Raw genomic sequence first — 25,478 nt, forward strand, 5'->3', positions numbered from 1 at the left:
TCCTAACCCTGACCCTAACCCTGACCCTGACCGTATCCCTGACCCTGACCCTAACCCTGATCCTGACCCTGATCCTAACCCTGACCCTAACCCTGACCGTATCCCTGACCCTAACCCTGACCCTGACCGTATCCCTGACCCTAACCCTGATCCTGATCCTGACCCTAACCATGACCCTGACCCTAACCCTGACCCTGATCCTAACCCTGACCCTGATCCTAACCCTGACCCTAACCCTGACCCTGACCGTATCCCTGACCCTAACCCTGACCCTAACCCTGACCCTAACCCTGACCCTAACCCTGACCATAACCCTGACCCTAACACTAACCCTGACCCTAACCCTGACCCTAACCCTGACCCTAACCCTAACCCTGACCCTAACTCCTCAGGGTTCCATTTCATATCTGTCCAATGTGTTTCCTCCTCAGACACTGATCTGTCATTGTTGTTCTGTCCTGTCAGGTGATTCTGGATCTGAAAGGCTCTGACTATAACTGGTCTTATCAGACTCCTCCCTCCTCCCCCAGCACCACTAGGTCCAGGAAGTCCAGTATGTGCAGGTAGGTGTCCTAGGACCAGAACCGCAGCTTGTCTACGCTGGGAGGGGCCTGTTCAGAACCTTCAGATGGAAATGGGTCATCTCTAGTAGTCCCAGTATGTAGTGGTGTCTTGGACCAGAACCAGACCACATCCAGAATGTTTCACCTTGAACTGAAAAACAACACTAGACCCATATTCACACATAGATCTGATCTAGGATCAGTTTTGCCTAAATTTTACATATTGAAACAATTATATAGACAGTGGGGAACTGATCCTACTCTTCGACGCCCTGATGAAGACATACCCTGCCCCCCAGTGGTGGGTAGAGGAACTGCAGCCGTTTGTGATGTCATATCACTGCCCAATCTCTTCACCTACTTGTTTCCTGGGGGAATTGAAGATAGTTAATTCATTTCACCTAGACTTGTAAATATATCATTTTGTGTGTTATGATTGTAACTTCAGCCTTCCAGCTGTTTCTATAGAATATGAGTCATAATAAACCCCCCCTCCACCTCGTGTCCTTCCTTACATGGTCGTTGTTGTCGTGTGACATGATGCCTGCCTTGTTTTCATCTTGTGATGCATTTGACTTTGTTCACATTTTTTTAATTAAAGTTGTAGGATCCACAGATCCTAGTTAAAATGTCACTGTTTGATGGTCGGTCAATGGACCCAATGATAAAGGCACATGTCTGTATGGCGACCACAGTCCAACTTGCTTGTAGTTGCACTGAGCATGATAGACGTTGATATATAATATATATATATATAAATATAATATATATATATATAAATATAATATATATATATATAAATATATAATATATATAAATATATAATATATATAAATATATAATATATATATATATATATCGTGGTAATGTTTATTATGATTTCATGCCTGGTTGTTTTAATATTTGAATTTGACTGGTTTGTTCACAGTCACTGCCTGCTGCATTGGTTTGGAGTGTTAACCCATTCACTGTCTGTCTGTCTCTGGTCTGTCTGTCTGTCTGTCTGTCTGTCTGTCTGTCTGTCTGTCTGTCTGTCTGTCTGTCTGTCTGTCTGTCGTTCTGTCTGTCTGTCTGTCTGTCTGTCGGTCTGTCTGTCTGTCTGTCTGTCTGTCTTCTGTCGTGTCTGTCTGTCTGTCTGTCTGTCTGTCTGTCTGTCTGTCTGTCTGTCTGTCGGTCTGTCCTGTCTGTCTGTCTGTCTGTCTGCTGTCTGTCTGTCTGTCTGTCTGTCTGTCTGTCTGTCTGTCTGTCTGTCTGTCTGTCGTTCTGTCTGTCTGTCTGTCTGTCTGTCTGTCTGTCTGTCTGTTGTCTGTCTGTCTGTCGTCTGTCTGTCTGTCTGTCTGTCTGTCTGTCTGTCTGTCTGTCTGTCTGTCTGTCTGTCTGTCTGTCTGTCTGTCTGTCTTGTCTGTCTGTCTGTCTGTCTGTCTGTCTGTCTGTCTGTCTGTCTGTCTGTCTGTCTGTCTGTCTGTCTGTCTGTCTGTCTGTCTGTCTGTCTGTCTGTCTGTCTGTCTGTCTGTCTGTCTGTCTGTCTGTCTGTCTGTCTGTCTGTCTGTCTGTCTGTCTGTCTGTCTGTCTTCTGTCTGTCTGTCTGTCTGTCTGTCTGTCTGTCTGTCTGTCTGTCTGTCTGTCTGTCTGTCTGTCTGTCTGTCTGTCTGTCTGTCTGTCTGTCTGTCTGTCTGTCTGTCTGTCTGTCTGTCTGTCTGTCTGTCTGTCTGTCTGTCTGTCTGTCTGTCTGTCTGTCTGTCTGTCTGTCTGTCTTCTGTCTGTCTGTCTGTCTGTCTGTCTGTCTGTCTGTCTGTCTGTCTGTCTGTCTGTCTGTCTGTCTGTCTGTCTGTCTGTCTGTCTGTACCTGTCTGTCTGCTCTGTCTGTCTGTCTGTCTGTCCACCTGTCTGTCTGTCCACCTGTCTGTCTGTCCACCTGTCTGTCTGTCTCTCCACGTGTCTGTCTGTCTCTCCACCCGTCTCACCCTAACAGCAGTCTGAACAGCGTAAACAGTAGTGACTCTCGCTCCAGCGGCACATCCCACTCTCACTCCCCTTCCTCCTCCTCCTGCTCCTCCCACTACGGCTACCGTAGCTCCACCCTGCCCCAGCAGGCCGTGGCACGACTGTCCTCCATGTCCTCCCATGACTCAGGATTCATCTCCCAGCCAGACACCTACACCTCCAAGTCACCATCACCCATGCCCCAGGAAACACTACCGCAGGTAAGACTAAACTACAGTACACTACAGTACAGTACAGTACACTACACTACAGTACACTACAGTACACTACAGTACACTACAGTAGACTACACTACAGTACACTACACTACAGTACACTACACTACACTATACTACACTACACTACAGTACCCTACAGTACACTACACTACACTACAGTACACTACAGTACACTACACTACACTACACTACAGTACACTACACTACACTACACTACACTACACTACACTACACTACACTACACTACAGTACACTACACTACACTATACTACACTACAGTACACTACACTACAGTACACTACAGTACATTACACTACAGTACACTACAGTACACTACACTACAGTACACTACACTACAGTAAACTACACTACACTACCAAGTGGTAAGACCCTACTATCTGTACACTGGACTCTTTACCCTGAGATTAAACCTTCACATCTTCTGGAAGTGTATGGACAGTTTAGTTTTCGGCAGTGTCCTGTCCCAGGCTGACTGTATGCATCAACAATAAATATATTATGATCGATTGGTCCTCAAGTGACCTTTGACTTCCTTATACATCATATATGAGAGACACTAGCCATCCCAGGTTGCTAGGATACCCTGCTCCTGAGGAGAGGGGCTTGGGGGAGGTCAGTAACTGGGCTGGCTGTTCGACAGACCAGTCCTGTCAGTACCTCAGCTGAACTACCAGAGTCCTGTTGGGAGGTCAGTAACTGGGCTGGCTGTTCGACAGACCAGTCCTGTCAGTACCTCAGCTGAGCTACCAGAGTCCTGTTGGGAGGTCAGTAACTGGGCTGGCTGTTCGACAGACCAGTCCTGTCAGTACCTCAGCTGAACTACCAGAGTCCTGTTGGGAGGTCAGTAACTGGGCTGGCTGTTCGACAGACCAGTCCTGTCAGTACCTCAGCTGAGAGAGTTCCTCTCTGAGTTCCTCTTTGGTAACAGTACATAAGCCTTGATCAAACTCTTCTCTTACTAGTTGAAAACTCATCTGTGTGGGTGTGGATACGCTTTCTAGATGACTGAGGATATTATACTGCTATTATAGTTGTTATAAAACCTGATATTATGGTCAGGGGAGAGGTTGGTCCAGAAGACTACAGGTTCAGACAAGGTTGACCACATGAGCAGACCTTGGTGTTCACCCCTGGAGTCTATTGGTCATGATGGGGAGCCCTAACCCTGATCACAAACCATCCTGGCTCAGTCCAAGGGGAGGCAGGTAGCCTAGTGGTTAGAGTGTCAGTCTATACTGTCAGTCTATAGTAGTAACCGAAAGGTTGCTAGATCGAATCCGTGAGCTGACAAGGTAAAAATCTGTTGTTCTGCCCCTGAACAGGCAGTTAACCCACTGTTCCTCGGCCGTCATTGTAAATAAGAATTTGTTCTTAACTGACTTGCCTGGTTAAATAAAGGTAAAATAAAAAGTGGCTTTCAGAGGGTCTAATTAACCCTCAATTTAGCTCCTCACCTGCTCTGTTTTGGGACAACCTTGAGTAGAGGGATGGGCTTGGAACTCAGTTATAGTTGAGGTTCGTTACAACTCGTTACAAGGCCAACTTCCAGTCCAGAGTAGAGTCCCCACTTCCTCTGTTAGGTCACTGTCAGTCTAGAGTAGAGTTCCTTCCTCTGTTAGGTCACTGTCAGTCTAGAGTAGAGTCCCCACTTCCTCTGTTAGGTCACTGTCAGTCTAGAGTAGAGTTCCTTCCTCTGTTAGGTCACTGTCAGTCTAGAGTAGAGTTCCTTCCTCTGTTAGGTCACTGTCAGTCTAGAGTAGAGTTCCTTCCTCTGTTAGGTCACTGTCAGCCCAGAGTAGAGTCCCCACTTCCTCTGTTAGGTCACTGTCAGTCTAGAGTAGAGTTCCTTCCTCTGTTAGGTCACTGTACTGAACAAGGTCTCAGAGTGACGACCACTAATACTGCCGCACCGCTACTCCATAGAAAACCACCAGGAGAATACTACTCCATAGAACACCAGCAGGAGAATACTACTCCATAGAAAACCAGCAGGAGAATACTACTCCATAGAAAACCACCAGGAGAATACTACTCCATAGAAAACCACCAGGAGAATACTACTCCTGGGCTTTCTGTGTCTGGCTTTAAACTCTTTAACCATGATGCTTCGTACCAGACTGTCTATCTGCTTCTCCCTCTGCTGTCCACAAGGACAGTTAATGCTAAATGATTCTATCCTCTGACTCACCTCTCTGCTTGGTTTCACTTCAGCTAATTCCCCCCTGAATCTCGGTGCTAACCTCCCTGCTGGCAGGGAGCTGTTGTTTTTAAACGTGCCCATGCAGCTCACTGACTGATTGATGACTTCTAACGTCTTCCCTGCTGTTCTGTCTTTATGTGCTGGCTACAATACACGCCTTCCTCTCCTTTATGTGCTGGCTACAATACACGCCTTCCTCTCCTTTATGTGTTCAATTCCTCTGTGACTGTCTGTGGCTGTCTGTGACTGTCTGTGGCCATGTGTGACTGTCTGTGACGGTCTGTGACTGTGTGTGACTGTCTGTGACCATGTGTGACTGTCTGTGACTGTCTGTGACTGTCTGTGACTGTCTGTGACTGTCTGTGACTGTGTGTGACTGTCTGTGACCATATGTGACGGTATGTGACCATATGTGACGGTATGTGACTGTCTGTGACTGTGTGTGACTGTCTGTGACTGTCTGTGACCATATTTGACGGTCTGTGACTGTGTGACTGTCTGTGACTGTGTGTGACTGTCTGTGACCATATGTGATGATATTTGACGGTCTGTGACTGTGTGTGACTGTCTGTGACTGTCTGTGACCATATTTGACCGTCTATGACTGTCTGTGACTGTGTGTGACTGTCTGTATGTTCATATCCGGTCATCTTTTAACCCTACACTGAACTCAAACTCCTCTCTTTTTTTTACACCAAAACTCTCTGCTCTTGCCTTGTGCTCGTCCTCGTGTCGTGTCTGTCTGCCTCCACCCAACCTGCCGTTCCTCCAGCCTTGCTCCAGCTCTGGCTCGTCTGAGGCCTCTGACACCTGCCAGTCTGTCAGTGAGTGCAGCTCTCCCACCTCAGGAGGGCCTCTGGCTGCAGTTGACAAGGTGAAATACTCCCTCCATCCCTCCTTTGAGAGGAAGCACCCCCCCTGCCCTCTCATGATAGATACCCTACCCATCATCCCCACTCATGATAGATACCCTACCCCTCGTCCCCTCTCATGATAGATACCCTACCCCTCGTCCCCTCTCATGATAGATACCCTACCCCTCATCTCCTTGTTGTAGCCCTTATTCTAGATTCGTGTTCACCTTCTCCACACCCCTCTACCCCATCCAGGTGTTCCACCCACAGCTTCCTTTCACCTGTCTGATCGCTGCTGTTACGTATCCAGTCTCATGGGTCATCATGGTGGTTCACATACATTTCAGAATTCAGAACCGCGGTCCGGTTTGTCAATCAGGCAGGATTCATTTTCTTAGTTTACTCCTTTTGTTTATTTGTTCTTCTGAAATGTTGAGTTATTTGTATTTCATTCACCAACTTTTATCTTGTGTTTCTGATTGTGTTGGTTTATTATCCTGACCCTATTGTGTTGTTTAATTATCCTGACCCTATTGTGTCAGTTTATTATCCTGACCCTATTGTGTTGTTTAATTATCCTGAACTATTGTGTTGTTTTATTATCCTGACCCTATTGTGTTGTTTTATTATCCTGACCCTATTGTGTTGTTTTATTTTCCTGACCCTATTGTGTTGTTTTATTATCCTGACCCTATTGTGTTGTTTTATTTTCCTGACCCTATTGTGTTGTTTAATTATCCTGACCCTATTGTGTCAGTTTATTATCCTGACCCTATTGTGTTGGTTTATTATCCTGACCCTATTGTGTTGTTTTATTATCCTGACCCTATTGTGTCGGTGTATTATCCTGACCCTATTGTGTCGGTTTATTATCCTGACCCTATTGTGTTGGTTTATTATCCTGACCCTATTGTCCTGACCCTATTGTGTCGGTTTATTATCCTGACCCTATTGTGTTGTTTTATTATCCTGACCCTATTGTGTCGGTTGATTATCCTGACCCTATTGTGTTGTTTTATTATCCTGACCCTATTGTCCTGACCCTATTGTGTTGGTTTATTATCCTGACCCTATTGTGTTGTTTTATTATCCTGACCCTATTATCCTGACCCTATTGTGTTGTTTTATTATCCTGACCCTATTGTCCTGACCCTATTGTGTCGGTTTATTATCCTGACCCTATTATCCTGACCCTATTGTGTTGTTTTATTATCCTGACCCTATTGTCCTGACCCTATTGTGTCGGTTTATTATCCTGACCCTATTGTCCTGACCCTATTGTGTTGTTTTATTATCCTGACCCTATTGTCCTGACCCTATTGTGTTGTTTTATTATCCTGACCCTATTGTGTCAGTTTATTATCCTGACCCTATTGTGTCGGTTTATTATCCTGACCCTATTGTGTTGGTTTATTATCCTGACCCTATTGTGTTGGTTTATTATCCTGACCCTATTGTGTCGGTTTATTATCCTGACCCTATTGTGTCGGTTTATTATCCTGACCCTATTGTGTTGTTTTATTATCCTGACCCTATTGTGTTGGTTTATTATCCAGACCCTATTGTGTCGGTTTATTATCCTGGCCCTATTTGTGTTGGTTTATTATCCTGACCCTATTGTGTCGTTTTATTATCCTGACCCTATTGTGTCGGTTTATTATCCTGACCCTATTTGTGTTGGTTTATTATCCTGAACCCTATTGTGTCGGTTTATTATCCTGAACCTATTGTGTCGGTTATTATCCTGAACCCTATTGTGTCGGTTTATTATCCTGAACCCTATTGTGTCGGTTTATTATCCTGAACCCTATTGTGTTGGTTTATTATCCTGAACCCTATTGTGTCGGTTTATTATCCTGACCCTATTGTGTCGGTTTATTATCCTGAACCCTATTGTGTCGGTTTATTATCCTGAACCTATTGTGTCGGTTTATTATCCTGAACCCTATTGTGTCGGTTTATTATCCTGAACCCTATTGTGTTGGTTTATTATCCTGAACCTATTGTGTCGGTTTATTATCCTGAACCCTATTGTGTTGGTTTATTATCCTGACCCTATTGTGTCGGTTTATTATCCTGACCCTATTGTGTCGGTTTATTATCCTGAACCCTATTGTGTTGGTTTATTATCCTGAACCTATTGTGTCGGTTTATTATCCTGACCCTATTTGTGTTGGTTTATTATCCTGAACCCTATTGTGTCGGTTTATTATCCTGAACCTATTGTGTCGGTTTATTATCCTGACCCTATTTGTGTCGGTTTATTATCCTGAACCTATTGTGTCGGTTTATTATCCTGACCCTATTTGTGTTGGTTTATTATCCTGACCCTATTGTGTCGGTTTATTATCCTGACCCTATTTGTGTTGGTTTATTATCCTGAATCCTATTGTGTTGGTTTTTATAATTTGACAAATTTCTCAAATTTTGTGTTTTTATGTTTGTTTGTTTGTTTGTGTCATTCCGTTCCCCTGCTCATGCTCAGTTGTCTAACGGGTATGACCACTACGGCGATCACCATCATTCAGACTCTTCATACCTGATGGGAGGGGGCTCAGGCCTGGGGGGGTCCTACCTGATGGGAGGGGGCTCAGGCCTGGTGGGTTCCTACCCCCTCTTCCCTCCCTCCTCCCATTCCACCTCCATCACCTCCTCCTCCTCCTCCTGTCCGTCCCAGTCGTGGTCCAGGCCGGGCTCGGCCCTGCTACCTGACTACCCTCATTACTGCACCCTGGGGCCTAACATGGTCCCCACCTCTAAAGTCCCCAGCTGGAAGGTTTGTTTGTTGGTTCAGTCCTCCTCCTCATCATGTCCTGACTCCTTGTGTTCCTGAAACATCAACATCCTGTCATTACGTAGGACCCTCTGAATTACTATGACATTATGATTATGTTACAGTCAGATTGAAAAATGACTGTAGGACGATATACTACATCGTCTTCTACACGTTTCATTGGTAGATTTCAGATGTGTTCCTGGAGAAGAGGTATTTGAAGATGGTGATAATAGTTCAGAATCACCAGCTGACAGGATCTTCAGAGGCCCATGATTAAAGAGCACAGCTACAGATACCAAGCTCTGTGTGGAGGAGGTGAACTCAGCTATGTATCTGTATCCTGTAGGACTGGGTAGAGGAGGTGAACTCAGCTATGTATCTGTATCCTGTAGGACTGGGTAGAGGAGGTGAACTCAGCTATGTATCTGTATCCTGTAGGACTGGGTAGAGGAGGTGAACTCAGCTATGTATCTGTATCCTGTAGGACTGGGTAGAGGAGGTGAACTCAGCTATGTATCTGTATCCTGTAGGACTGGGTAGAGGAGGTGAACTCAGCTATGTATCTGTATCCTGTAGGACTCGGTAGAGGAGGTGAACTCAGCTATGTATCTGTATCCTGTAGGACTGGGTAGAGGAGGTGAACTCAGCTATGTATCTGTATCCTGTAGGGCTGGGTAGAGGAGGTGAACTCAGCTATGTATCTGTATCCTGTAGGACTGGGTAGAGGAGGTGAACTCAGCTATGTATCTGTATCCTGTAGGACTGGGTAGAGGAGGTGAACTCAGCTATGTATCTGTATCCTGTAGGACTGGGTAGAGGAGGTGAACTCAGCTATGTATCTGTATCCTGTAGGACTGGGTAGAGGAGGTGAACTCAGCTATGTATCTGTATCCTGTAGGGCTGGGTAGAGGAGGTGAACTCAGCTATGTATCTGTATCCTGTAGGACTGGGTAGAGGAGGTGAACTCAGCTATGTATCTGTATCCTGTAGGACTGGGTAGAGGAGGTGAACTCAGCTATGTATCTGTATCCTGTAGGGCTGGGTAGAGGAGGTGAACTCAGCTATGTATCTGTATCCTGTAGGGCTGGGTAGAGGAGGTGAACTCAGCTATGTATCTGTATCCTGTAGGGCTGGGTAGAGGAGGTGAACTCAGCTATGTATCTGTATCCTGTAGGACTGGGTAGAGGAGGTGAACTCAGCTATGTATCTGTATCCTGTAGGACTGGGTAGAGGAGGTGAACTCAGCTATGTATCTGTATCCTGTAGGACTGGGTAGAGGAGGTGAACTCAGCTATGTATCTGTATCCTGTAGGGCTGGGTAGAGGAGGTGAACTCAGCTATGTATCTGTATCCTGTAGGACTGGGTAGAGGAGGTGAACTCAGCTATGTATCTGTATCCTGTAGGACTGGGTAGAGGAGGTGAACTCAGCTATGTTTCTGTATCCTGTAGGACTGGGTAGAGGAGGTGAACTCAGCTATATATCTGTATCCTGTAGGGCTGGGTAGAGGAGGTGAACTCCGCTATGTATCTGTATCCTGGAGGACTGGGTAGAGGAGGTGAACTCAGCTATGTATCTGTATCCTGTAGGACTGGGTAGAGGAGGTGAACTCAGCTATGTATCTGTATCCTGTAGGACTGGGTAGAGGAGGTGAACTCAGCTATGTATCTGTATCCTGTAGGACTGGGTAGAGGAGGTGAACTCAGCTATGTATCTGTATCCTGTAGGACTGGGTAGAGGAGGTGAACTCAGCTATGTTTCTGTATCCTGTAGGACTGGGTAGAGGAGGTGAACTCAGCTATGTATCTGTATCCTGTAGGACTGGGTAGAGGAGGTGAACTCAGCTATGTATCTGTATCCTGTAGGACTGGGCTAAACCAGGACCCTATGACCAGCCCATGGTGAACACCCTTAGAAGGAGGAAGGACAAGGATCCTGTACCAGCAGACACCAGCTATGCCCCACTACCACTGCCTGCTGGTGTCATCCCAGCACCTGGGGGCAGGAGTTTACCACTGCCTGCTGGTGTCATCCCAGCACCTGGGGGCAGGAGTCTACCACTGCCTGCTGGTGTCATCCCAGCACCTGGGGGCAGGAGTCTACCACTGCCTGCTGGAGTCATCCCAGCACCAGGGAGCAGGAGTCTACCATTACCTCCACCACCCAAGGTCAGCTGGACACATGCTTTAACCTGTCTAGGACTGGGCGTTCCGCTAGCGGAACCCCTCGCCAACAGCCAATGAAATTGAAGGGCGCCAAATACAAATCATCAGAAATCTCATAAATCAGATTTCTCAAACATACAAGTATTAGGCACCATTTTAAAGATAGAATTCTCGTTCATCCAGCCCCCCGTGTCTGATTTCAAAAATGCTATACAGCGAAAGCTCCACAAACGATCATGTTAGGTCACCACCAACTCACAGGAAAACCCAGCCATTTTTCCAGCCAAAAGAGAGGAGTCACAAAAAGCACAAATATAGATAAAATGAATCACTAACCTTTGATGACCTTCATCAGATGACACTCATAGGACTTCATGTTACACTATACATGTATGTTTTGTTCGGTAAAAATCGTATTTTACATTGGCGTGTTATGTTCACTAGTTCCAAAACATGCAGTGATATTGCAGAGAGCCACATGAATTCACAGAAATACTCATTATAAATGTTGATGAAAAATTCAAGTGTTATGCATGGAACTTTGGATTACACTTCTCCTTAATGCAACCGCTGTGTCAGATTTCTAAAAAACTTTATGGAAAAAGCACAATCTGAGAACGGCGCTCAGAGCCCAAACCAGCCAGAGAAATATCTGCCATGTTGGGTAGTCAACATTAGTCATAAATAGCATTATAAATATTCACTTACCTTTGATGATCTTCATCAGAATGCACTCCCAGGAATCGCAGTTCCACAATAAATGCTTTGTTTTGTTCGATAATGTCCATCATTTATGTCCATTTATGTCCAAATAGCTTCTTTTGTTAGGGCGTTTGTTAGGGTGTTCTGGTCCAGTCAGATGAAAAGTTCAAAAAGTTATATTAAAGGTCGAAGAAACTTGTCAAACGAATCAATCTTTAGGATGTTTTTATCATAAATGTTCAATAATGTTCCAACTGGATAATTCCATTGTCTGTAGAAAAGCAATGGAACGAGAGATGCCTGGGACTGATTAGGAGGCAGTTCACTCTGGGCACACTATTCACCCAAAAGTGAAAATGCTGCCCCCTATCCCAGAGAAGTGAATCTATATTTTATACAAATGTCTGAGGCAAGTCACACAATTTTTCTTGAAATGTCTAGTTTGACTGTGTGTCTGTGTGTGTGTCTGTGTGTGTGTGTGTGTGTGTGTGTGTGTGTCTGTCTGTGTGTGTGTGTGTGTGTGTGTGTGTGTCTGTCTGTCTGTTTCCAGGTGTGTGAGATGGAGGCCCATGAGGAGCTGGCTCTGGCCCTGTCCAGAGGTCTACAGCTGGACTCACACACACAGCGTTCCAGTAGGGACTCTCTACACTGTTCTAGTGGCTACAGTACCCAGAGTACCACCCCGTGCTGTTCAGAGGACACCATACCTTCACAAGGTTAACACACACACACAAACACACCGAGAAAATATGCAACAGGAACTAATGGGGATCCATAATAAACCCCAGGAAGAGTAGCTGCTGCCTTGACAGGAACTAATGAGGATCCATAATAAACCCCAGGAAGAGTAGCTGCTGTCTTGACAGGAACTAATGGGGATCCATAATAAACCCAGGAAGAGTAGCTGCTGCCTTGACAGGAACTAATGGGGATCCATAATAAAACCCCAGGAAGAGTAGCTGCTGTCTTGACAGGAACTAATGGGGATCCATAATAAACCCAGGAAGAGTAGCTGCTGCCTTGACAGGAACTAATGGGGATCCATAATAAACCCAGGAAGAGTAGCTGCTGCCTTGACAGGAACTAATGGGGATCCATAATAAACCCCAGGAAGAGTAGCTGCTGCCTTGACAGGAACTAATGAGGATCCATAATAAACCCCAGGAAGAGTAGCTGCTGTCTTGACAGGAACTAATGGGGATCCATAATAAACCAAGGAAGAGTAGCTGCTGCCTTGACAGGAACTAATGGGGATCCATAATAAATAAATAAAAAATAAGAATAAAAAATGTCCTAACATGTCTCTCACTCTTTCTCTTTATCTCTCTCTCCCTCTCTCCCTCTCCCTCTTTCTCTCTCCCTCTTTCTCTCTCCCTCTCTCTCTCCCTCTCCCTCTTTCTCTCTCCCTCTCTCTCTTCCTCTCCCTCTTTCTCTCTCTCTCCCTCTCCCTCTCTCCCTCTCCCTCTTTCTCTCTCCCTCTCTCTCTTCCTCTCCCTCTTTCTCTCTCCCTCTCTTCCTCTCCCTCTCCCTCTTTCTCTCTCCCTCTCCCTCTTTCCCTCTCCCTCTCCCTCTTTCTCTCTCCCTCTCAATTACTCTTTCTCTCTCCCTCTCTCTCTCTCTCTCCCTCTCTGTTTATTCCAGTGTCAGACTATGACTATTTCTCCATGGGAGGGGACCAGGAGGTTGACCAGCAGGAGTTTGACAAGTCATCCACCATCCCCCGTAACAGTGACATCAGCCAGTCCTACCGTAGGATGTTCCAGTCCAAAAGACCAGCCTCCACCGCCGGCCTACCTTCTACGGCTGGCTCCGTCATCATGACCCCTGGGGTCGCCACCATCCGCCGCACGCCCTCCACCAAGCCCTCGGCTCGCCGCGGGACCACCGGCCCCATCCCCATCCGGACCCCCGTCATCCCAGTCAAGATCCCCACCGTGCCTGGCCTAGTTGGGGGAGGATTCCCTGGGGGGCTGGGGATTCCTGGAGGACCAGGAGTAGGGGTGGAGGAACCAGAGGAGGCCCAGAGCCCTGAGTCTCCAGCCCAGGGAGAGGAGGGGGAGCTGGGGGTACTTCCCCTGGCGTTCTGGAGTGGTCAAGCAACCACCAACCCTCCCTTGGCCCCTCACCAGCCTAGGGGCCAGTGTCAGGGCGAGGGGGGGTCCCTGGAGGATGGGGAGGTTATGGATGGTCAGGGGGGAAACATGCTGCTGGTTATCCAGAGAGGAGTCAAGCTGAAGAGGACCAATACCAACGATCGCTCAGCACCGCGCATCGTATAAGAGGAGAGCCACCGTGGCACCATGCAGCATCAGAGGAGGGTATCCTACCTAGCTGTACCTAGCTAGCCTACCGCCTGCCCATTGACAGGACAGACAGGACACAGCTCATGTCCACTGCGCTAAGGGGGGGTCTCCTGTATACTACTTACCGTCCAGCGGCCTCACTGACAGACGGGACAGAACAGAACTCAGCTCATGTCCATTCCATGTGATGCTGTGTGTGGTGACAGACAGAGCTCTGCTCGTCGTCTCAGACGGTGCAGAAGGTGGTCTCTTGTTGGACAGACAGTGGAGCAGCTCAGAGTTGTGTTAATTATGTTCTCTCTTAGTTCTGAATGTGTAAATAATTATGCATGGTATTTTCTCTTTGTTGCTTCCTGTGGCCCAGTTCTGTTGACTCTAGTCCTCCCACCCCCATTCCTCCCCTCCTCAGTTCTGTTGACTCTAGTCCTCCCACCCTCATTCCTCCCCTCCTCAGTTCTGTTGACTCTAGTCCTCCCACCCCCATTCCTCCCCTCCTCAGTTCTGTTGACTCTAGTCCTCCCACCCCCATTCCTCCCCTCCTCAGTTCTGTTGACTCTAGTCCTCACACCCCCATTCCTCCCGTCCTCAGTTCTGTTGACTCTAGTCCTCCCACCCCCATTCCTCCCCTCCTCAGTTCTGTTGACTCTAGTCCTCCCCGCCTCAGTTCTGTTGACTCTAGTCCTCCTCCCCATTCCTCCCCTCCTCAGTTCTGTTGACTCTAGTCCTCCCCTCCTCAGTTCTGTTGACTCTAGTCCTCCCACCCCCATTCCTCTCCACCTCAGTTCTGTTGACTCTAGTCCTCCCACCCTCATTCCTCCCCTCCTCAGTTCTGTTGACTCTAGTCCTCCCCTCTTCAGTTCTGTTGACTCTAGTCCTCCCACCCCCATTCCTCCCCACCTCAGTTCTGTTGACTCTAGTCCTCCCACCCCCATTCCTCCCCACCTCAGTTTTGTTGACTCTAGTCCTCCCCTCTTCAGTTCTGTTGACTCTAGTCCTCCCACCCCCATTCCTCCCCACCTCAGTTCTGTTGACTCTAGTCCTCCCACCCCCATTCCTCCCCACCTCAGTTCTGTTGACTCTAGTCCTCCCCTCTTCAGTTCTGTTGACTCTAGTCCTCCCCTCCTCAGTTCTGTTGACTCTAGTCCTCCCACCCCCATTCCTCCCCTCCTCAGTTCTGTTGACTCTAGTCCTCCCACCCCCATTCCTCCCCTCCTCAGTTCTGTTGACTCTAGTCCTCCCACCCCCATTCCTCCCCTCTTCAGTTCTGTTGACTCTAGTCCTCCCACCCCCATTCCTCCCCTCTTCAGTTCTGTTGACTCTAGTCCTCCCACCCCCATTCCTCCCCTCCTCAGTTCTGTTGACTCTAGTCCTCCCACCCTCATTCCTCCCCTCCTCAGTTCTGTTGACTCTAGTCCTCCCCTCCTCAGTTCTGTTGACTCTAGTCCTCCCACCCTCATTCCTCCCCTCCTCAGTTCTGTTGACTCTAGTCCTCCCACCCCCATTCCTCCCCTCTTCAGTTCTGTTGACTCTAGTCCTCCCCTCTTCAGTTCTGTTGACTCTAGTCCTCCCACCCTCATTCCTCCCCTCCTCAGTTCTGTTGACTCTAGTCCTCCCACCCTCATTCCTCCCCTCCTCAGTTCTGTTGACTCTAGTCCTCCCACCCTCATTCCTCCCCTCTTCAGTTCTGTTGACTCTCGTCCTCCCACCCTCATTCCTCCCCTCTTCAGTTCTGTTGACTCTAGTCCTCCCACCCCCATTCCTCCCCTCCTCAGTTCTGTTGACTCTAGTCCTCCCACCCCCATTCCTCCCCTCTTCAGTTCTGTTGACTCTAGTCCTCCCACCCTCATTCCTCCCCTCTTCAGTTCTGTTGACTCTAGTCCTCCCACCCTCATTCCTCCCCTCCTCAGTTCTGTTGACTCTAGTCCTCCCACCCTCATTCCTCCCCTCCTCAGTTCTGTTGACTCTAGTCCTCCCACCCTCATTCCTCCCCTCCTCAGTTCTGTTGACTCTAGTCCTCCCCTCCCCATTCCTCCCCTCTTCAGTTCTGTTGACTCTAGTCCTCCCACCCTCATTCCTCCCCTCCTCAGTTCTGTTGACTCTAGTCCTCCCCTCTTCAGTTCTGTTGACTCTAGTCCTCCCACCCTCATTCCTCCCCTCCTCAGTTCTGTTGACTCTAGTCCTCCCCTCCTCAGTTCTGTTGACTCTAGTTCTCCCACCCTCATTCCTCCCCTCCTCAGTTCTGTTGACTCTAGTCCTCCCACCCTCATTCCTCCCCTCTTCAGTTCTGTTGACTCTAGTCCTCCCACCCTCATTCCTCCCCTCCTCAGTTCTGTTGACTCTAGTCCTCCCACCCTCATTCCTCCCCTTCTCAGTTCTGTTGACTCTAGTCCTCCCACCCTCATTCCTCCCCTCTTCAGTTCTGTTGACTCTAGTCCTCCCACCCTCATTCCTCCCCTCTTCAGTTCTGTTGACTCTAGTCCTCCCACCCTCATTCCTCCCCTCTTCAGTTCTGTTGACTCTAGTCCTCCCACCCTCATTCCTCCCCTCTTCAGTTCTGTTGACTCTAGTCCTCCCACCCCCATTCCTCCCCTCTTCAGTTCTGTTGACTCTAGTCCTCCCACCCCCATTCCTCCCCACCTCAGTTCTGTTGACTCTAGTCCTCCCACCCCCATTCCTCCCCACCTCAGTTCTGTTGACTCTAGTCCTCCCACCCCCATTCCTCCCCTCCTCAGTTCTGTTGACTCTAGTCCTCCCACCCCCATTCCTCCCCTCCTCAGTTCTGTTGACTCTAGTCCTCCCACCCCCATTCCTCCCCTCCTCAGTTCTGTTGACTCTAGTCCTCCCACCCCCATTCCTCCCCTCCTCAGTTCTGTTGACTCTAGTCCTCCCACCCCATTCCTCCCCACCTCAGTTCTGTTGACTCTAGTCCTCCCACCCCCATTCCTCCCCACCTCAGTTCTGTTGACTCTAGTCCTCCCACCCCCATTCCTCCCCACCTCAGTTCTGTTGACTCTAGTCCTCCCACCCCCATTCCTCCCCTCCTCAGTTCTGTTGACTCTAGTCCTCCCCACCTCAGTTCTGTTGACTCTAGTCCTCCCACCCCCATTCCTCCCCACCTCAGTTCTGTTGACTCTAGTCCTCCCACCCCCATTCCTCCCCACCTCAGTTCTGTTGACTCTAGTCCTCCCACCCCCATTCCTCCCCTCCTCAGTTCTGTTGACTCTAGTCCTCCCACCCCCATTCCTCCCCACCTCAGTTCTGTTGACTCTAGTCCTCCCACCCCCATTCCTCCCCTCCTCAGTTCTGTTGACTCTAGTCCTCCCACCCCCCATTCCTCCCCTCTTCAGTTCTGTTGACTCTAGTCCTCCCACCCCCATTCCTCCCCACCTCAGTTCTGTTGACTCTAGTCCTCCCACCCCCATTCCTCCCCACCTCAGTTCTGTTGACTCTAGTCCTCCCACCCCCATTCCTCCCCACCTCAGTTCTGTTGACTCTAGTCCTCCCACCCCCATTCCTCCCCACCTCAGTTCTGTTGACTCTAGTCCTCCCACCCCCATTCCTCCCCGCCTCAGTTCTGTTGACTCTAGTCCTCCCACCCCCATTCCTCCCCTCCTCAGTTCTGTTGACTCTAGTCCTCCCACCCCCATTCCTCCCCTCTTCAGTTCTGTTGACTCTAGTCCTCCCACCCCCATTCCTCCCCTCTTCAGTTCTGTTGACTCTAGTCCTCCCACCCCCATTCCTCCCCTCCTCAGTTCTGTTGACTCTAGTCCTCCCACCCCCATTCCTCCCCACCTCAGTTCTGTTGACTCTAGTCCTCCCACCCCCATTCCTCCCCTCCTCAGTTCTGTTGACTCTAGTCCTCCCACCCCCATTCCTCCCCTCCTCAGTTCTGTTGACTCTAGTCCTCCCACCCCCATTCCTCCCCTCCTCAGTTCTGTTGACTCTAGTCCTCCCACCCCCATTCCTCCCCTCCTCAGTTCTGTTGACTCTAGTCCTCCCACCCCCATTCCTCCCCTCCTCAGTTCTGTTGACTCTAGTCCTCCCACCCCCATTCCTCCCCTCCTCAGTTCTGTTGACTCTAGTCCTCCCACCCCCATTCCTCCCCACCTCAGTTCTGTTGACTCTAGTCCTCCCACCCCCATTCCTCCCCACCTCAGTTCTGTTGACTCTAGTCCTCCCACCCCCATTCCTCCCCACCTCAGTTCTGTTGACTCTAGTCCTCCCACCCCCATTCCTCCCCTCCTCAGTTCTGTTGACTCTAGTCCTCCCCACCTCAGTTCTGTTGACTCTAGTCCTCCCACCCCCATTCCTCCCCACCTCAGTTCTGTTGACTCTAGTCCTCCCACCCCCATTCCTCCCCACCTCAGTTCTGTTGACTCTAGTCCTCCCACCCCCATTCCTCCCCTCCTCAGTTCTGTTGACTCTAGTCCTCCCACCCCCATTCCTCCCCACCTCAGTTCTGTTGACTCTAGTCCTCCCACCCCCATTCCTCCCCTCCTCAGTTCTGTTGACTCTAGTCCTCCCACCCCCCATTCCTCCCCTCTTCAGTTCTGTTGACTCTAGTCCTCCCACCCCCATTCCTCCCCACCTCAGTTCTGTTGACTCTAGTCCTCCCACCCCCATTCCTCCCCACCTCAGTTCTGTTGACTCTAGTCCTCCCACCCCCATTCCTCCCCACCTCAGTTCTGTTGACTCTAGTCCTCCCACCCCCATTCCTCCCCACCTCAGTTCTGTTGACTCTAGTCCTCCCACCCCCATTCCTCCCCTCCTCAGTTCTGTTGACTCTAGTCCTCCCACCCCCATTCCTCCCCTCCTCAGTTCTGTTGACTCTAGTCCTCCCACCCCCATTCCTCCCCTCTTCAGTTCTGTTGACTCTAGTCCTCCCACCCCCATTCCTCCCCTCTTCAGTTCTGTTGACTCTAGTCCTCCCACCCCCATTCCTCCCCTCCTCAGTTCTGTTGACTCTAGTCCTCCCACCCCCATTCCTCCCCACCTCAGTTCTGTTGACTCTAGTCCTCCCACCCCCATTCCTCCCCTCCTCAGTTCTGTTGACTCTAGTCCTCCCACCCCCATTCCTCCCCACCTCAGTTCTGTTGACTCTAGTCCTCCCCTCTTCAGTTCTGTTGACTCTAGTCCTCCCACCCCCATTCCTCCCCTCCTCAGTTCTGTTGACTCTAGTCCTCCCACCCCCATTCCTCCCCTCCTCAGTTCTGTTGACTCTAGTCCTCCCACCCCCATTCCTCCCCTCTTCAGTTCTGTTGACTCTAGTCCTCCCCACCTCAGTTCTGTTGACTCTAGTCCTCCCACCCTCATTCCTCCCCACCTCAGTTCTGTTGACTCTAGTCCTCCCACCCCCATTCCTCCCCTCTTCAGTTCTGTTGACTCTAGTCCTCCCACCCCCATTCCTCCCCTCCTCAGTTCTGTTGACTCTAGTCCTCCCACCCCCATTCCTCCCCTCCTCAGTTCTGTTGACTCTAGTCCTCCCACCCCCATTCCTCCCCTCCTCAGTTCTGTTGACTCTAGTCCTCCCCTCTTCAGTTCCAAGGTGCCAAATTATTTGAAGCTATTGAAAGAACTGTTTTAGATTTATTGTGAAGATTGTGGCATCTTAGTGACACAACTATCAGGGGCACCAAGCTGTTTGGTATGGAAACCGATTTCATGTTTCAATTTCATATTTTCAGATCTACAATCCACAATAGCTGTTGTAGGAGGCTTTATGTTATGCTCAGTATTTCAACTGTTTTTAATAGCATGTGTTTTGCCAGTTAATCAGTCATCTCTTGGTAACAACTTACTTTCACATTACGCTGTACATTTCCACATGAGGGACCTGATAAACCTGTCATTATTCACCAATACAGACAATAACACCACGTATGAGAACGGGAAGGCCCCTTTATTACGGGGAAAGTGAAAGATGTACAACGTTGAAATGGTTTTGACTAGAAGAGAGAAATAAAGGTTGCGTTTGATTATGTCATGTTATTATTATAATTTTATTATTATTATGTTTGTGATTTTGTGTTTTCTGTCCTTGACAGTTCTGATCAGAGACGCCTGATTAAAGCCTTACCTCTGTAAAAGTTACACTGTTTATTCCTCCGACCACGAAGAAGAAGAAGAAGGCGTAACTATCTTATTCCTCCGACCACAAAGAAGAAGAAGAAGGCATAACTATCTTATTCCTCCGACCACAAAGAAGAAGAAGAAGGCATAACTATCTTATTCCTCCGACCCGGAAGAAGAAGAAGAAGAAGAAGGCGTAACTATCTTATTCCTCCGACCACGAAGAAGAAGGCATAACTATCTTATTCCTCCGACCAGGAAGAAGAAGAAGAAGAAGAAGGCGTAACTATCTTATTCCTCCGACCAGGAAGAAGAAGAAGAAGAAGAAGAAGGCGTAACTATCTTATTCCTCCGACCAGGAAGAAGAAGAAGAAGAAGGCATAACTATCTTATTCCTCCGACCAGGAAGAAGAAGAAGAAGAAGAAGAAGGCATAACTATCTTATTCCTCCGACCAGGAAGAAGAAGAAGAAGAAGGCATAACTATCTTATTCCTCCGACCAGGAAGAAGAAGAAGAAGGCATAACTATCTTATTCCTCCGACCAGGAAGAAGAAGAAGAAGAAGAAGAAGGCATAACTATCTTATTCCTCCGACCAGGAAGAAGAAGAAGAAGAAGGCATAACTATCTTATTCCTCCGACCAGGAAGAAGAAGAAGAAGAAGAAGAAGGCATAACTATCTTATTCCTCCGACCAGGAAGAAGAAGAAGGCATAACTATCTTATTCCTCCGACCAGGAAGAAGAAGAAGAAGAAGGCATAACTATCTTATTCCTCCGACCAGGAAGAAGAAGAAGAAGAAGGCATAACTATCTTATTCCTCCGACCAGGAAGAAGAAGAAGAAGAAGAAGAAGAAGGCATAACTATCTTATTCCTCCGACCAGGAAGAAGAAGAAGAAGAAGAAGAAGGCATAACTATCTTATTCCTCCGACCAGGAAGAAGAAGAAGAAGAAGGCATAACTATCTTATTCCTCCGACCAGGAAGAAGAAGAAGAAGGCATAACTATCTTATTCCTCCGACCAGGAAGAAGAAGAAGAAGAAGGCATAACTATCTTACAACAGGCTCATAGTAAAGCATCTAATATCAAGTATCCATCCAGTCTACTCCCTCGTGATAATTCATTGTAAATCAACAACTTTTAAATCCCTGCTTGAATTGTATTTCAGTTGAAGCGCTGAGCCGTAGCAGCAGATGGAGACCTAGGGTGTATCCCAAATAGCATCCTCTTCCCCATATAGTGCACTAGAGAAATCTATATGTAATCCAGTGTAAATACCGTATTGACGAGACAGACCAGGAACACATGTTTATTAATTTATTCCCTCTTCAGATCTTTATTTCTCTATTTGTGTACTCGCTGTACTCAGATCAGATCACAGATCCGGTTCTGTCGCTGTACTCAGATCAGATCACAGATCCGGTTCTGTCGCTGTACTCAGATCAGATCACAGATCCGGTTCTGTCGCTGTACTCAGATCCGATCACAGATCCGGTTCTGTCGCTGTACTCAGATCAGATCACAGATCCGGTTCTGTCGCTGTGCTCAGAACAGACCGGGTTCTGTCGCTGTGCTCAGAACAGACCGGGTTCTGTCGCTGTACTCAGAACAGACCGGGTTCTGTTGCTGTACTCAGATCAGATCACAGATCCGGTTTCTCTGTTCCACTACTCTACTGGTTTCTCTGTTCCACTACTCTACAGGTTTCTCTGTTCCACTACTCTACTGGTTTCTCTGTTCCACTACTCTACTGGTTTCTCTGTTCCACTACTCTACTGGTTTCTCTGTTCCACTACTCTACTGGTTTCTCTGTTCCACTACTCTACTGGTTTCTCTGTTCCACTACTCTACTGGTTTCTCTGTTCCACTACTCCACTGGTTTCTCTGTTCCACTACTCTACTGGTTTCTCTGTTCCACTACTCTACTGGTTTCTCTGTTCCACTACTCTACTGGTTTCTCTGATCCACTACTCTACTGGTTTCTCTGTTCCACTACTCTACTGGTCTGACCTTCAGTACTTCTCCATCTACATCTATAGATTAAGCTCTTTGCTTGTTTTTCAAAGAACCAAATGGCCTCATATGTAATTGAATATCTCCAGAACACGGACAAACTATTCATGATTACTGTACAGATCAGAAAATGCCAAGCTAGCAGTGTAATGGCCACTTCAGATTACTGGGACACAAATTGCTGGGACACAGATTACTGGGACACAAATTACTGGGACACAGATTACTGGGAACACAAATTACCGGGACACAGAATACTGGGACACAGAATACTGGGACACAAATTACTGGGACACAGATCACTGGGACACAGATTACTAGGACACAGATTACTGGGACACAGATTACTGGGACACAGATTACTGGGACACAACCAACAACATGATCATTCTGTAAAGAGCCTTGAGGATTGGTGTTTATGTTGTCTTGAACCTGATGGGAACAATCTGAACAGCAGGGTTGGGGATCAATGTCATTTCAATTCAGGAAGTAAAGGAGTCGACCCTGACCACCTGACCAGGGGCAGTTTTTTGAGGAGTCGAGGTCCTCGTGCTACAAATGGGAAATTAAAAACCTTCAGCATTTTTAAATATATATTAAATCAGGTTCTGTTGCATTCAAATGACTGTGAATTTAAACCTTTAGTTCTTTGGAAAGCATATCCTGATTTCCGTAACATATTGAATCTCCGTTATGCTAATACAAGATGGAACATTGTTTGCAGAAAATCTATTGAACAATAATTTCCCCTTTGTTGTCTGTTGACTGTCGTTGTTTTGCTCGTGTTTGGTTTCTACCCGCCTCCCCCTCATCTTTCAGATGGGACGTTAAACGGGTGTCCTGACTCTCTGAGGTCATTAAAGATCCCATGGCACTTATACTAAGAGTTAGGGGTGTTAACCCCGGTGTCCTGGCTCTCTGAGGTCATTAAAGATCCCATGGCACTTATCGTAGGGGTGTTAACCCCGGTGTCCTGGATAAATTCCCAATCTGGCCCTCAAACCATCACGGTCACCTAATAATCCCCAGTTTACAATTGGCTCATTCATCCCCCTCCTCTCCCCTGTAACTATTCCCCAGGTCGTTGCTGTAAATGAGAACATGTTCTCAGTCAACTTACCTGGTAAAATAACGGATAAATAAAATACAAATCTGAAGCCTGTATTCATAGGGTGCATCCCAAATGGCACCCTAGTCAATACAGTGCACTACTATGGGCCCTGACCAAAAGTACTACACTATATTAGGAATAGGATGTCATTTGGGACAGAGACAATGTATCACTAAGAGATCTCCGTGCTTCTACACCTGCATTGCTTCCTGTTTGGGGGTTTCAGGCTGGGATTCTGTACAGCACATTGTGACATCATCTGATGTAAGAAGGGCTTCATAAATACATTTGATTTGATTGATTTGATTCTAAAACGGTGAACTGTTCTCCCATCCCATCTAGCAGATGCGTTCTGCATATAATGTTATCATTCTGCGTGGCATTCCAAGTGGCGCCCTAATTAGGTTTCTGTTTGGGACGTAAACATTATCCTGGTCATTGTGTCCCCACATCCTTTTGGGGATATTGTACGTTGTGTATAAACCTTTCGTTGTAATGGTGCAGTACTTTATTTCAATGGACAGACATAATTGTTTGTTTTTCTAGATATTTAAATTGAAAGCATATCTTGATATTTTTTAAAGTTGCCAAATGTTATGTGTAAAATTATGATTATTCTAATAGTTTATTAATAATTTTGTGTTTTGCTATATGGGTAAAAGCAGATGGTCACATTATTACTAAAACCTTGTTTTCTAATGATTTAGTAGCAGAGTTGGGCTCAATTCCATTTCGATTCCAGTCATTTCAGAAAGTAAAACCAAATTCCAATTCCGAATTGGAACGGAAGACGATTGGAATTGGAATTTCAGTTTACTTCCTGAATTGACTGGAATTGAAATGGAATTGATCCCAACCCTGTTTAGTAGTTAGTTAGTACTGAGAGTTGACCTCTGTGTTTTTCCCTGTTATGTTCAGCAGTTCTACTGGTGATATCTGTTTCTAGAACGTTTTTTAAATTCGGTGTAATTAATGAATGTTTCAGCACATATTAAATGGCAAATACTATTTGAATCTGTGTGGTGACTGACTGTGTGATTCACTTACACTGAGTCTACAAAACATTAGGAACACCCCCCATTTGCCCTCAGAACAGCCTCAGTTTGTCAGGGCTCATGGACTCTACAAGGTGTCAGAAACGTTCCACAGGGATGCTGGCCCATGTTGAACGTGAAAAACCCAGCAGCGTTGCAGTTCTTGACACCAACCGGTGCGCCTGGTACCTACTACCAAAACCCCGTTCAAAGGCTCTTCAATCTTGTGTCTTGTCCATTTACACCACTGAATGACACTCAGACACAATCCATGTCTCTAATTGTCTCAAGGTTTAAAAAATCCTTCTTTAACCCCGTCTCCTCCCCTTCATCTACACTGATTGAAGTGGATTTAACAAAGTGACATCAATAAAGGATCATAGCTTTCACCTGGTCAATCTGTCATGGAAGGAGCAGGTGTTCTTAATATTTTGTCCACTCTGTGGATATCCGTCTTTCAGTGGAGGCTGCTGAGGAGAGGACGGCTCATAATAACACCTGGAACGGAGTGAATGGAATGGCAGCAAGCACACGGAAACCATGGAAACCATGTTTGTTTGATGTATTTGATACCATTCCATAAACTCCGCTCCAGCCATTACCACGATCCCCGTCCTCCCCAATTAAGGTCCCACCAACCCCCTGTGGTGGACTCACATGCAGAGTGAGCCCCGTCCTCCCCAATTAAGGTCCCACCAACCCCCTGTTCCGTATTTCCTCCCCTCAACCAGACCTCGTCCGGGTGACATTGCTCTTAATGTCCACTAGGGGTCAGTCTTGTCAAGGTTTTCATTCATGGTCGACAGCACTAGTAGGACTACAATAGTAGCAGATACAGTGAATGAAGCATACTATTTACAGGGTGGACATGAGTCTGTCTGCCTTTTGTCAGGAGAATAAAGCAACCCACACATAGCAGGCTCTTCTGGGCTCTGCATCCAGTTAGTGACATCATCAGTCTCACAGAACTTCTCCTGTAAGAACAATGACTGTCCCTGTACTAGTGACTGACTGTCCCTGTACTAGTGACTGACTGTCCCTGTACTAGTGACTGACTGTCCCTTTACTAGTGACTGACTGTCCCTGTACTAGTGACTGACTGTCCCTGTACTAGTGACTGACTGTCCCTGTGCTAGTGACTGACTGCCCCTGTACTAGTGACTGACTGTCCCTGTACTAGTGACTGACTGTCCCTGTGCTAGTGACTGACTGTCCCTGTGCTAGTGACTGACTGTCCCTGTGCTAGTGACTGACTGTCCCTGTACTAGTGACTGACTGTCCCTGTACTAGTGACTGACTGTCCCTGTGCTAGTGCTGACTGTCCCTGTACTAGTGACTGACTGTCCCTGTGCTAGTGACTGACTGTCCCTGCACTAGTGACTGACTGTCCCTGTACTAGTGACTGACTGTCCCTGTACTAGTGACTGACTGTCCCTGTACTAGTGA

The 25,478-nt window shown here is 47.6% G+C and overlaps 1 protein-coding gene across 14 annotated transcripts in view; it reads left to right on the plus strand.

The window, feature by feature from the left end:
• Positions 1-14,267, plus strand: part of LOC109885436 (protein MTSS 1-like) — a 104,114-nt gene extending 89,847 nt beyond the window's left edge. For 2 of the 14 annotated variants that reach the window (XM_031821654.1, XM_031821656.1), the window contains 7 exons: positions 466-563; positions 2,539-2,767; positions 5,779-5,880; positions 8,346-8,636; positions 10,501-10,803; positions 12,053-12,218; positions 13,144-14,267. In XM_031821654.1, coding sequence (XP_031677514.1) covers positions 466-563; positions 2,539-2,767; positions 5,779-5,880; positions 8,346-8,636; positions 10,501-10,803; positions 12,053-12,218; positions 13,144-13,781 — 1,827 coding nt within the window. In that variant the 3' untranslated portion in view covers positions 13,782-14,267. Of the gene's footprint in view, positions 1-465; positions 564-2,535; positions 2,768-5,778; positions 5,881-8,345; positions 8,637-10,500; positions 10,804-12,052; positions 12,219-13,143 lie in introns of all 14 variants that reach the window. The other 12 variants (XM_031821658.1, XM_031821659.1, XM_031821653.1 and 9 more) reach the window with 7 other exon arrangements.
• The last annotated feature ends 11,211 nt before the right edge of the window (positions 14,268-25,478 follow it).

This window comes from Oncorhynchus kisutch, unplaced genomic scaffold (assembly GCF_002021735.2).
Source record: "Oncorhynchus kisutch isolate 150728-3 unplaced genomic scaffold, Okis_V2 scaffold4006, whole genome shotgun sequence".
NCBI classification, from domain to species: domain Eukaryota; kingdom Metazoa; phylum Chordata; class Actinopteri; order Salmoniformes; family Salmonidae; genus Oncorhynchus; species Oncorhynchus kisutch.